Source organism: Nicotiana sylvestris, chromosome 5 (assembly GCF_000393655.2).
Source record: "Nicotiana sylvestris chromosome 5, ASM39365v2, whole genome shotgun sequence".
Taxonomy (NCBI): domain Eukaryota; kingdom Viridiplantae; phylum Streptophyta; class Magnoliopsida; order Solanales; family Solanaceae; genus Nicotiana; species Nicotiana sylvestris.
The window spans coordinates 25,455,367-25,466,992 of record NC_091061.1 but is presented as its reverse complement, the minus strand read 5'-3'; the positions used below and the strand labels follow the sequence as shown (position 1 = coordinate 25,466,992).

The following is an 11,626-nucleotide window of genomic DNA, read 5'->3' as shown; positions in this document are numbered from 1 at the left end:
CATTTTTACATTTTTAAGTTTATTGATTTTTTCTCTTTTAATTTAGAATTAAGTGATGTTTAGTAATTTTTATAATTAGATAATTAGCTTAACTTTACAATTTAGATTAGTTTAGAATTTTAAATTAAAGGAAAAGAAAAAGAAAAGGAATAAAAAAGGTTAATTAAAGACAGTTTTTAAATTCGAGTTTGGGCCACTTTTGATGTTTAATTCGGTCCAGCCCTCAGCCCAAACAATTTTCTACCGCCCCAGCCCAAAGACCCAATACCCATTTGACCCATTACCTCCCCCATTGAAGAAGAGAGCGCCGTTGCTCCTCTTCGATCCTCCATCTCCAGACCCCTCCCCTCCTATAACCAAAAACACACGCATAAAAATAGAGAATGAAATTAGTCTTCTTCAGTACCCTATTCATTCCTGTCTATGAATAAGGCCCCTCAGCTTAGTGAGCAATTCAAATTCATTTAAACGACAACGTATTATCGTGCCATGCAATGACAATGCGGAGATCAATGCTCTACTTGTACACATGATTGAGAGAGAAACTCTACACGTTCTAGGTACGATTATTACATAAGCTAAATTGAATGAAATCTAGTTATGCCAACGAACATATATATTTTTTTGAAAAACTTTAAAAATATTCTTTCTTATTTTTTGGTCGAAAATTTGTTTGCAAAAAATTTATTTTTATGACTTAAAATAAACAAAAATGAGGGCCCATTTAAATAAAAGGAGTGAGACCCACATGACTCCAAGCCCAATAGCATTCTAGGTTAGACAAGCCCAAATCCAACCTAGCCGTTTGGTGGGACGTGCAATGGAGAATGGCGGTCGAATTTCGGACCCAAATTCCGATTGGCCTGCTAAGACGGATTGAAATTGAGTCGTCGATTTCTTCGGCCAAATTCCATTGAATGACCACCACTCTTCCTCTTCCTCACCTCCATCTCCTCCTTTGTCCTCCTCGGGATCTCTTTCTCCGGCCAAATTCATCTCTGTACGTTACACATCCCCTTTCTCTCTCCTCATATATATTTCTCCAATTGTCTTTCGTGAAACAAAAACCCTAATTCCCCTTTTTTCCTGTAATTATTAAGGTAAAAATGAGAAATAAGAGTTGTGAATTGGTTGTAATGATTTATCTCCTAGCTCCCCACTGCTTAATAAAAGCTAAAGTTCCGATTTGTTATATACCTCTTTTATATTCTTCACTAGTTAATTTATAAACTTAATTTGTTTACCTTACGATACTGCTTCTTGAGCTGTGATGGTCGCCAATATGGATTTGAGTATTACTTATCAGTTTCTGTTACATTCCAATATGGATTTGAGTATTACTTATCAGTTTCTGTTACATTTTCATTTGATAAAGGAGATTTAAAAAAAGAAAAAGAAAGTTAGTACAAAAGATAATATTTATGCGTATTTGTATTTTTCGAGTTGACAGTTACCAGGATGCTGCTTGCTTAGATGCATACATTACGGGTTCTACTAATGTTTAATTTGCTTCTACAACAACAACAACCCAGTATAATCCCACTTTAATTTGCTTCTAGAAGGTTAAAAACACTAGATGATTTCTTCATCCGCCTAAGTTTCGGTGGGCAAAGTTGCGCGGTACTTGTGGTGCTGGGACTCCTGGTAGGTAAGAGTTACCCAGTAGAATAACCGAGATGCATGCAAGCTGGCATGGACATCACAGTCATAAAAAATAGTTGCTTCTAGATTTGGGAGTTTATAGTATGTGTTGGAATAGAAGGAAGCAGACTGAAAATTTAGTATATGTTCCACATGAAACATTTTCATTTCGCTTGCTGCGTGAATTTTATGTTTGATTCAGTATAATATTGAACGAAGAGGGGGAACAGACCCCCTCCGTTTTTCTGTTTGTGAGATAGCCTGATAGGGAGAGACAGACCCTTCAGAGACAAAATATGAGCAGTGAGTCTTTGTGGATAAGTACCAAGAGATTAGAATTGCATTGCATTGTCAAAAAAGATCATAATATTCCTATAGTACAACTGTTCTAAACTGTGAGGGATAGAAACTAGATATATGTTTTTTTGCATCCAAGGGTGTGGCCTAGTAGTAGACTAGTTGTCAATGAAGTAGGCAGAGATTTATGAGGTGTTAGGTTCAAATCCCATCAGAGACAAAAAGCACAAGGTGTGCTAGTGAGATATAGAAGGTGCTGGTGGAATATTCAGCTGCCCGCAAGCAGGCTAGGACACTGCTGTCATCCAAAAAAGAACTAGATTTATGTTTTCTTGCCATGTTTTTTCCCTTTTGGCTTTATGTTTCAACTTTGTTATGCCGATGTACTTCAATATTTGTTCTCTAGACGTCCTTTGCTCTTCTTCTTTTTATTGCATTTAAACCTATTTTTCCTTGTAATTATGAAAAGTTGTTTACAGGTAAGGTGAACATTGTATGATAGTATAGCATAAAGTACGATCATGGCTGTTGAGGCTTTTTCCAAAACAAAGTTGATGGCGGAAGTTGATGATGATGATGATGATATGCCCTTAGTTTTCAAACGTAGTACCACATCAAAGCAGAATCAGTCAAATTCATCATCTCAGAAGCAGGATGGACGATCGGGGCGGCAAGTTTCTGATGTACGTTCTCCTAATGGCCAGAACTCTAGTGCTCAGAAAGTTAAGGCAGGCACCTCTTCTAAGGCTTCTCCGGCAGTTTCACCTTTCACTAGTCCAAAAGCATCACCTTCATCAAGCAGGATATCTCCTGCACCAAACTCAAGGCCATCAGCCTCTGCGGGTAATCAGGCAAAAAATGTTAATCAACAATCCAAGATTGTTCCTAATGAGCCAAAGCAAGCTGTTGAACCAAAATCTGGACCTAATGATGAAGCTGAGGATTCTGAAGATGATAAACCATTGAGTGCTAGGCTTTCTTCTGGGTTATCTAAGAGCATTTCTAGTCATGCCAACAAAGTGCTTGGTACTTCAGCATCAGTTCAAAAGTCTAAACCTCCCAAAAAAGAAGATTCAGATGATGAAATTCCCTTAGCGTCAAGGTTTCAATTGAAGTCCAATGCAGGGGCTTCCACGAGCAAGTCTTCTAATTCTGAAGAAGTTAAGCCTAAAATTCGGCAAAATGGTTTGCCATCTACAACAGTTTTAAGTAAGAGACCCCCTGGTGATGTAAAGTCTGCTGCTCAGGCTTCAGTTAAAAAGCTTAGGCTTTCTGATGCATCTACACCTGTTTCGATTAAGCAAGCATCTGTTAAACCTGAAAAAAAGACAGAGGACGACGACGATGACGTTCCTATATCTCAGAGAATTAAAAAGTCAGTAGCTTCAGCTAGTAAAGTGTCATCTACAAAGAAAGCAACCAAAGTTGTTTCGTCGTCGATGAAAACAAAGAAGAAATTGAAGAAATCCAAGTACTCTAAGTCATCGAAACTGCAGCCAAGCTCTGGTGAAGGGCAAAAATGGACTACATTGGTTCACAACGGTGTGATTTTTCCGCCTTCATATAAGCCTCATGGGGTTAAGATGCTCTACAAGGGAAAACCTATAAATCTGACTCCAGAGCAGGAGGAGGTCTCAATCTGTCTCTGGCTGTTTATGTCTCATTCATGTCTTTGTGAATTTATTCTCAGTACAGCAATTTCTTTCTGCCTGCAGGTTGCAACAATGTATGCCGTGATGTTAGACACTGAGTACATGAGTAAACCGCAGTTCAAAGAGAATTTCATGAATGACTGGAGAAAAATACTAGGAAAAAACCATGTCATTCAAAATTTAGATGACTGTGATTTTACCCCAATATATGAGTGGCATCAAAGTGAGAAGGAGAAGAAGAAGCAAATGAGTACCGAAGTAAGTAAATGAATAAACTATGAAGTTATGAAATATGAGAAGTTGTAGTTATTTTGTGACCTATACCGTGGTTTGTTCATTTTTCTTATACTTTTCTACCTTCTAATTGCTGGTTAGCTTTCTGTATGAGTTGCCGAATAACTATTTTTTAAAACTTTCTGTCTTCTTAATTGTCACAAAATGCTGAATTTTTTTAGCAGTTGTATGTTTTCATCCGATATAGCACAACTTATCCCAGCCAACTTTGGTCTGAAAAAGACATGGTTGCTTCATAGTGTCCAAATGCATAGATTTACTTTGTGTGGTGGATGTGTTACTTGCTAATCTCTTATGGTAGTATGTTATTTGTGTGGTAATTTTGTGTAGGCAGTTGATGCCTACATTTGTCTGATCAGCATGAACATGGTGTTTCTGTCAACCTTCTAAAATAATTTTAGGTGCATTTGCTTAATCGAGAAGATTTGCGGCAGCTGTGCTTCATAGTTTATATTTTAAGCCATCCTTGCAAATGCAAGAGATCCAATCACATTATTCTTTTATCTTACCAACCTCTACCCATATCTATGTACCATTGAGACTCTTAAGTTCCAAATTGCGCATTATTTTGTTTACTGCATAAAATGTATAACTTCTATTAGTAACATTTTTTAGTAGCTAATTCAAGATGACACTTACTTTCTTCCTCTTTATTGACGTTAAAGCTGGATGATTGTAGATTTTCATTTTCTATAGCAAGTGGAAGTCACTTAAGCACTACCCTTATTAGAGATCTAGGCAGAAATTCTATGACGGGCCAAGTTCTTTGGGTCTGATCAAGTGGTGGTAACTATGTTTGTGGTTAACCTACTAGCCAAGTACATAAAGCTTGTAAATGTTTTAAATATTTTTCATCCAAAAAATTGTCTCTGTTGCAGGAGAAGAAGGCATTGAGAGAAGAGAAACTCAAGCAAGAAGAGAAGTACATGTGGGCTATTGTTGATGGTGTTAAGGAGAAGGTTGGTTCTGTTTATTGTTAGCTTTTAGCATTATCTTGCTTTTATACATGATACTTTAAGCGAAATGACTTGTGCTATCTTCTGTAAATTATGCAATGGGATTATAAGATGGTCTTATGTCTTATTTTCTGAAAAAGAAAAGGTCTCATGTCTTCCTTCTTTTTGGGGATGTTTCTTCTCTTATGTCTTCCTTTTCTGGTGATGTTTCTTCTTTCTTTTTCAACATCATCTGCTTCTGTTCTGAGAATTTTAGCTTACATTAGCAATGCGTTTATCCAGCTTGCAAAGTTTCTTGCTTGGAGGTCTGAAGCAGCCAATGATCTCTTATGTGTTTTCATTTTTCTGTTCTGATGCTATTCCATTTCCCCTCGACTGTTCTTCAACAACTTTGAAGAGCTGTATTTCCTTTATGTTTTGTGTATAGTTAGAAGAACATCTTGTCTAGATGATTCTTTGGTTTCATTCTTATGCTGTAAACTGTGCCGTCAGTACACGCTTTTTTGATGTTTTTTTTTTCTAGCCGTATGATATTGAGCCTCTTAGTTATTCCCAAATCTCAATCTTGAGCTTCGTTTCCTTTGAGTATGATATTCAAATGTGGTGTTCTCGTTTCGTTCTTCACCATGGTAGGTGTCCACCCCTAAAATCAGAAAAGCCCCTGGTATAGTGAGCGAGATAACTTCCAAACCAACTGCGAATGGTCTGACCGTTTAGTTATGTGCAGGTTGGGAACTTTCGGGTTGAACCACCTGGACTGTTTCGTGGCCGTGGAGAACATCCAAAGGTAATTTTGACCTTATAACTGGCAAAAACAATCTACTATGTGCAGAGTGGTGTGTTTCATTATGTTTTAGATACTTCAAGTTTCACTGTGGTATTGATGGATGTTGCTTATTGGTACAGATGGGAAAGCTAAAGAGACGGATCCGGCCAAATGATATTACAATAAATATTGGAAAGGGTGCTCCAATACCGGAGTGCCCCATCCCTGGTGAAAGGTTTATTCATTCTCTCTCCTGTTATCCTGTTGAAAATAGCGTATCTTTTGGAGGAGGTAAAGCTAGAATTTCACCTTCATTTATTTTTCTTCCCCTCGTTGGCTTGGCAGATGGAAGGAAGTAAGGCATGACAACACTGTGACATGGTTAGCTTTCTGGAATGACCCTATCAATCCAAGAGAATTCAAATACGTTTTCCTGGCAGCCAGTAGTTCCTTGAAAGGGCAAAGCGATAAAGAAAAGTATGAAAAAGCAAGGCGTTTAAAGGTACAATGAAAGCAATTGGCAAACTTCTGATCGATGAGTGTTTCTTTTTTAAATTGTGACTGGTTGCACATGGATGATTGGTAGCTGTAACCGTCTCTTGGTTGCAGGATTATATTGAAGGCATTAGATCTGCATATACAAAGGATTTTACAAGTAAAGATCCTGTGAAGCGTCAGATCGCAGTTGCAACTTATCTTATTGATAAATTAGCTCTGAGGGCAGGGAATGAGAAGGTACCAGGAAGGCAGGAACACCAGCTTTTTTTTATTTTTTCCCTATATTATTTAACTAGGAGCAGCATAGATTTCAAAAAGAGTCTAAAAGTTCCAAAGCTGGTTGCTGATGCTAGTTTAGGTCATGTCTCAGAAGCATTTTAAGCTGCATCGAAGCAGGAAATTTTAGCAATATATGTTACCTTTCTCTTTCCAATTGAATTAATTTTACCAAGGGATACTAGCAAACCATATCACTAATAAAGAAAACACAAAGGCAAATAATTTTATCGGATATCAATTTCTCCAAAAGAACAGAACATGAGAGATCAGTTTCCAGTTTTTAATATTATTTCTATGAAGCAACCATGCTTTTGCCTGCAGAGGTATGGGACAGTGCAAATGTTGTTTAGTGTTCTTAGTCATATTTCGATGCGGTGCAGGATGACGACGAAGCTGATACAGTTGGTTGTTGTACTTTAAAAGTAGAGAATGTAGAGCCAGTACCTCCAAATATTTTGAAGGTATTGTGGTTTTCCAACAAAAGCTAAATTTGAAGAGCTCTAGGAAACTCGTTTACAGGTTCTTAGCCTCGTGCAATTGATTATTATGCATAGAATTGACTTTGCTTCGTTCAGTTCGATTTTCTTGGTAAAGATTCTATCAGGTATCAAAATGAGGTGGCTGTGTATGAGCCTGTTTTTAAAGCCATTCAACTGTTCCGAAGTGGTTAGTAAATGCTGCTTCTGCGCTAGAATGTTTTCTTTAACTTTTATTCCTTCATGAAATACATGGATACACTTAAATTTTGATTTCAGGAAAAAAGGGCGGTGATGATCTTTTTGACAAGCTTGACACGAGTAAGCTCAATGCCCATCTAAAGGAACTCATGCCAGGCCTGACGGCAAAAGTATTTCGTACATATAATGCATCTGTTACACTGGAGCAGCAAGTAAGTTGCTTTCTAGGACTAGAAGTTCTGTTTGACTACTGAGTTATCTGTGACTAGATGGTGGTTTCAGATCATCTGACCTGTGTATAAAATTCAAAAAAGAAGAGCCCCCCATCCCCCAAAAAAAAGGAACAAAAAAAGAAGAAAGGGTTAGTGTTTGTCAGCCCGAGGTTGTTGGCTGTCAACTTACTGCGACTCTTCTCCCTAATCGGGTGTTCGGGTGTGAACCACAACTCCCTGTCTTGGTACTGCCTTGCAGCTTTTTACATAAGAACTTACCTTTTACTGATCAAAAGAAGGTGGAAGGCTGCTTTTTATCCATCTTATTCAGGTTGCACAAAATTGTAATAGGAGGATGAATATGATCAGAGTTGGATGACTCAGAGAAGGGATCCACTTATCCATTTATGTTTCCGTATGAGTTTGTTGCTTCGGGTTAAAGTTGGATAACACGCTGAGCTAAAGTTGTTTGTGCTTGGTTTATTACTAACGACCTGCTTGGTTTTCTTAGGAAACTTGATGAGCTATACTATGTGGTACTCTTTCTCTGTCTGCTTTTCGATATCTAGGCTCAATTTTTCCAGGAGAATGGATGATAGATGGACATGTTACTTAAAGAATTAAAATAGGATGGTTGAAATAGAGAAGTGTTTCCAGACTGTTATGTGAGTTCTATAGAAGCTGTAAGATGGACAATGTTATGTGAGAGTGAATCTTGGACTTGGGCCTCTAAGGTCCAACCTATCTGCAAGATGGGTATTCTGGAGATGCGAATGTTAAATGGAAGTGTGGTCATACAAGATTAGAGAAGATCAGATATGATCTCATTAGGTAAAAGGTGCAAGTAGCGCACATAAATGATAAAATGAGAGAGGGTTGCTTAAGATGATTTTGTCATGTCTTATGTCGACTTCCAGATGTAGTTCTGTAGGTGTGAAACCATGATGGTTGAAGGTGTTAAAAATGGAACAAGGTAGACCTAGAGTTACATTGAAAGAAGTCCCAAAAGACCAAAATCTCTTGGAATCCATGTAGACCTGGTGAATAGTAAGGCATAATAATGGAAGGAAAAAACCTGTATAGGTGACACTAGTTAGTTGGTTGCTAAATTTTAGTCATCGTGGTAGTTTTTTAGGTCTAATGTTTGCTAAGAGTCTTCTAGTCTTGTTAGAAATGTATATACCATTAGAAAATGTAGAGATTTTTAGTGCTAGAGAACCTACATTTTTTAATTTTGGATTGAGACTGATTGCATGCAGCGACATGAATAGTGAGGATTCACATAGCCAACCCCAACTAGCTTGGGATTTAGGTGTTGTTTTCGTGATGTGGCATACTTTTGAATAGTATAGCAGAAATGGATGTTAAGATAGATGTGCACTTATTCAAAGATTAAATAAGTTAGAAATGAACACATTCAACAAACAATATAAATAGCATATGTAGAGTAATAGAGGATAAAATGAGAAAAGGTTGCCAAAACAAGATGTGTATTACTTGAGACCAGCAACACAAACATCTTGGAGCATGTCCTGAGGACCTGATCTGCCGCAGAACATCGGTCTATGCTAATGGCTAACAAGAAAACGTGTGAAGTCTTCGATGAATACAGGGAAATGGCCAACAATATCGTCATCACCATACTTTGAACCATCTTAATTCCAAAGGAAGCTTGCATGGTGATGAGTACTAGTGTATTACTTCAAAAAAGAAGCAAGGAGAAGAAGTGAATGAGACTCAGAGTTTGTTAACTTTTCTTAGAAATGAGGATGGCTCCATATAATCGATTCAAACTAGTTTGGATTGAGTATTAGTTGTATGCTTTTGAATAGTTTTTATCTTGATAAATGGATGCTTACTTTGTCTAAAATATTTTTTTGAGTCTAATGATGGATAATTTCAACTTGAAGTTGAAGTTTTCTGGAGGAGTCATTTTATTGTCAATGCAAGGTCCTGCTACCCAAGTGGACACTGTCAGAGCCCTGAAGATTGGGAAATTTGTTAATATTCTCGTCTTTTTATAAAATGTACAAATACTGTTCTTGGTTGTCACAAGTTAATGGATGTTACTATTGGTTTTATGCAAAATTACTGATTACGTTCAAGTCCATTTAAGAACGGAGCGGTCGTTCACTCTCAACTTTGTGAGTTTAATTGGGGAAAAGATGCTTGTCTTCTGATTGTAGTTGAAGTATATGGTTATCCATGCTTCTGTAACTGGTAATGGAGATCCATTATGCCTTTCTCATTACCAGTGCACAAATATTTGTTTTCCTGGTGCTGATTTGCATTGCTACTGATGGCAGTTGACCAAGCTGACACAAGGTGGAGAGCTCGCTGAGAAAGTTGCGGTGTATAATTTGGCAAATAAAGAGGTGAGACTTCCATGAAGAATAGTACAAGTTCTGATTTGGACACTGGTGATAAATATTTTAGTTACTATATCTATGTTTCTTGTTGCAGGTTGCAATAATTTGTAATCACCAGCGTAGTGTTTCAAAGTCGCATAGTGTACAAATTTCAAAGTTGAATGAGAAGATAGATGAATTAAAGGTGATTACTTTTTGTTATCAGTGTTCATTGTCTGTAAGTTACCTTATATAATGTGAGTGGCGATTTCCCCCCTCCCAATAGAAGAGGATTGAATGTAAATTGATGATATTTTACCTGCACTTCACTTGTAGCCAAGTAAAATTTGCATTTACTTTAGATTGTAATTGTCTTTTAGGCTCTTTTGGAAGAATTCAAAGTAGATTTGGCTCGGGCCAAAAAAGGGAAGCCTCCATTGAAGGGCGCTGATGGCAAGGCAAAGAGGAACTTGGCCCCTGAAGCGTACTATCCCTATCCTAAACTGTAGATTTTCTTCCATTCTTTGTTTTAGTTGCTGACTTTTTAGTGTAATGTTTGCAGATTACAGAAAAAGATGGATCAAACGAATGCGAAGATTGAGAACATAGAGAAGCAAATAGAAACGAAAGAAGAGTTGAAAACTGTGGCTTTGGGCACATCAAAAATCAACTATCTGGATCCTAGGATCACAGTGGCATGGTGTAAGCGCCATGAGGTTCCCATTGAAAAGGTAATGCCTCTTTTACATTGTCTTATGGAAACATGTACATCCTTCCACGAATTTCATCTCTTACTGATAATTGACCTCGTGCATTGTGGTTTTCTTTTGATCCTTGTTTCTCCTGCAGATGTTCAACAAGTCTCTTCTAGCAAAGTTTGCCTGGGCGATGGATGTTGAACCAAGCTTCACATTCTAAAGTTTTGGCGGCTGTGGTAGTATAGGACATATCTTTAAAACGAGTCTCCCTCCTCTTAATACCTGTTGTTCCATCCCCCTTCCCCCCCTTCTGAAAAGAGAATAGGAAAAAAAATTTCACTTAAAAAGAAGAAAAAAGAAGAAGAGAAGAGATCTTATCGTTGCCTGACAATTTTTTAATTTGTTGACTGGCCCCTGAGAAGTTCCTGTTGTATTTAAGCAACTTTTGAATTTATGGGGTGAATTTTCCCTTGTTGTCTCTCTTTCTGATTTAGTTCCCATTTGTGAACTATTACAAGGTTCAGCTTTTGATGCTCTAACTTGTTTTAAAATGATCAAGTGCCATGTTATTCTTTAGGAAGGAATACTTCAAGTTTCTGGATAAGGTGGTTCATCCATATTTAATGTTAACTGCTAATGCCTAAACATCAATAATAATTTCTGATAATATAAATTTGGTTGCACCAATTCTACGAGCTGAATGCATTAATTTATTGGCATTACGAATAATTAGCTTAGCTTAAGCTCTTTCGACGTCCTCTTCACTTGAGTATTTGGGTTTGACTCTTCAAAATTCTGAAATTGTTTTTTAGTAGCGAAGTGTAAGCATGAAAGCTTGCAGTCATAAATGTAGTCGCTTGAAATGTTATTTTTTTTTTCCTATTATTGTATCTGCTGTCAAGTTAGGTATAAAAGCATGCAGTATGATACACTAGTAATACAAAGTGGGAGATTGATTATTTCCATTAATATTTTTTGTATCAAAGATTGGGAATAATGCTCACATTTATGTAGGAGTGGTGATGTATCTAAGAAAAATCTTAAAGTGTCGAGCAAATAAAGGGGGGGAAAAAGAGAAGCATTAACACAAATAGCCGTCCACCCAACCAAGTAAATTTGTATCGCGTTTCCAAAACGATGTAACATGTTTAAATAAATCCCTAATCCTTCTGATCTTAATTATGATGGCCTGTAGACGTTATGGTAGAGGTGTTTGTGTATAAACAATATTGTTGGAAAAAAACTATGAAAAATGATGTACGCAATCAACTTGTCGAACAAAATTTGGTGGGTACAAATAGGATCTCA

At 37.2% G+C, this 11,626-nt stretch overlaps 1 protein-coding gene across 3 annotated transcripts; it reads left to right on the top strand.

Moving 5' to 3' along the window:
* Positions 1 to 819: 819 nt before the first annotated feature.
* Positions 820 to 10,800, top strand: LOC104237816 (DNA topoisomerase 1 alpha-like). Of its 3 annotated transcripts, none has more exons than XM_009792042.2 (16): positions 820 to 1,000; positions 2,418 to 3,569; positions 3,654 to 3,848; positions 4,763 to 4,843; positions 5,568 to 5,627; positions 5,747 to 5,841; positions 5,952 to 6,108; positions 6,216 to 6,341; positions 6,764 to 6,844; positions 6,959 to 7,049; positions 7,139 to 7,272; positions 9,579 to 9,647; positions 9,736 to 9,825; positions 10,001 to 10,104; positions 10,183 to 10,351; positions 10,470 to 10,800. In XM_009792042.2, the coding sequence occupies exons 2-16, from the start codon at positions 2,460 to 2,462 to the stop codon at positions 10,536 to 10,538; spliced, it is 2,631 nt and encodes an 876-aa protein (XP_009790344.2). In that variant the 5' UTR covers positions 820 to 1,000; positions 2,418 to 2,459; the 3' UTR covers positions 10,539 to 10,800. The 3 variants fall into 3 exon arrangements, with proteins under 3 accessions (XP_009790344.2, XP_070030402.1, XP_070030403.1); XM_070174301.1 differs by having other exon boundaries at positions 894 to 1,000; positions 2,408 to 3,569; XM_070174302.1 differs by having other exon boundaries at positions 998 to 1,100.
* The last annotated feature ends 826 nt before the right edge of the window (positions 10,801 to 11,626 follow it).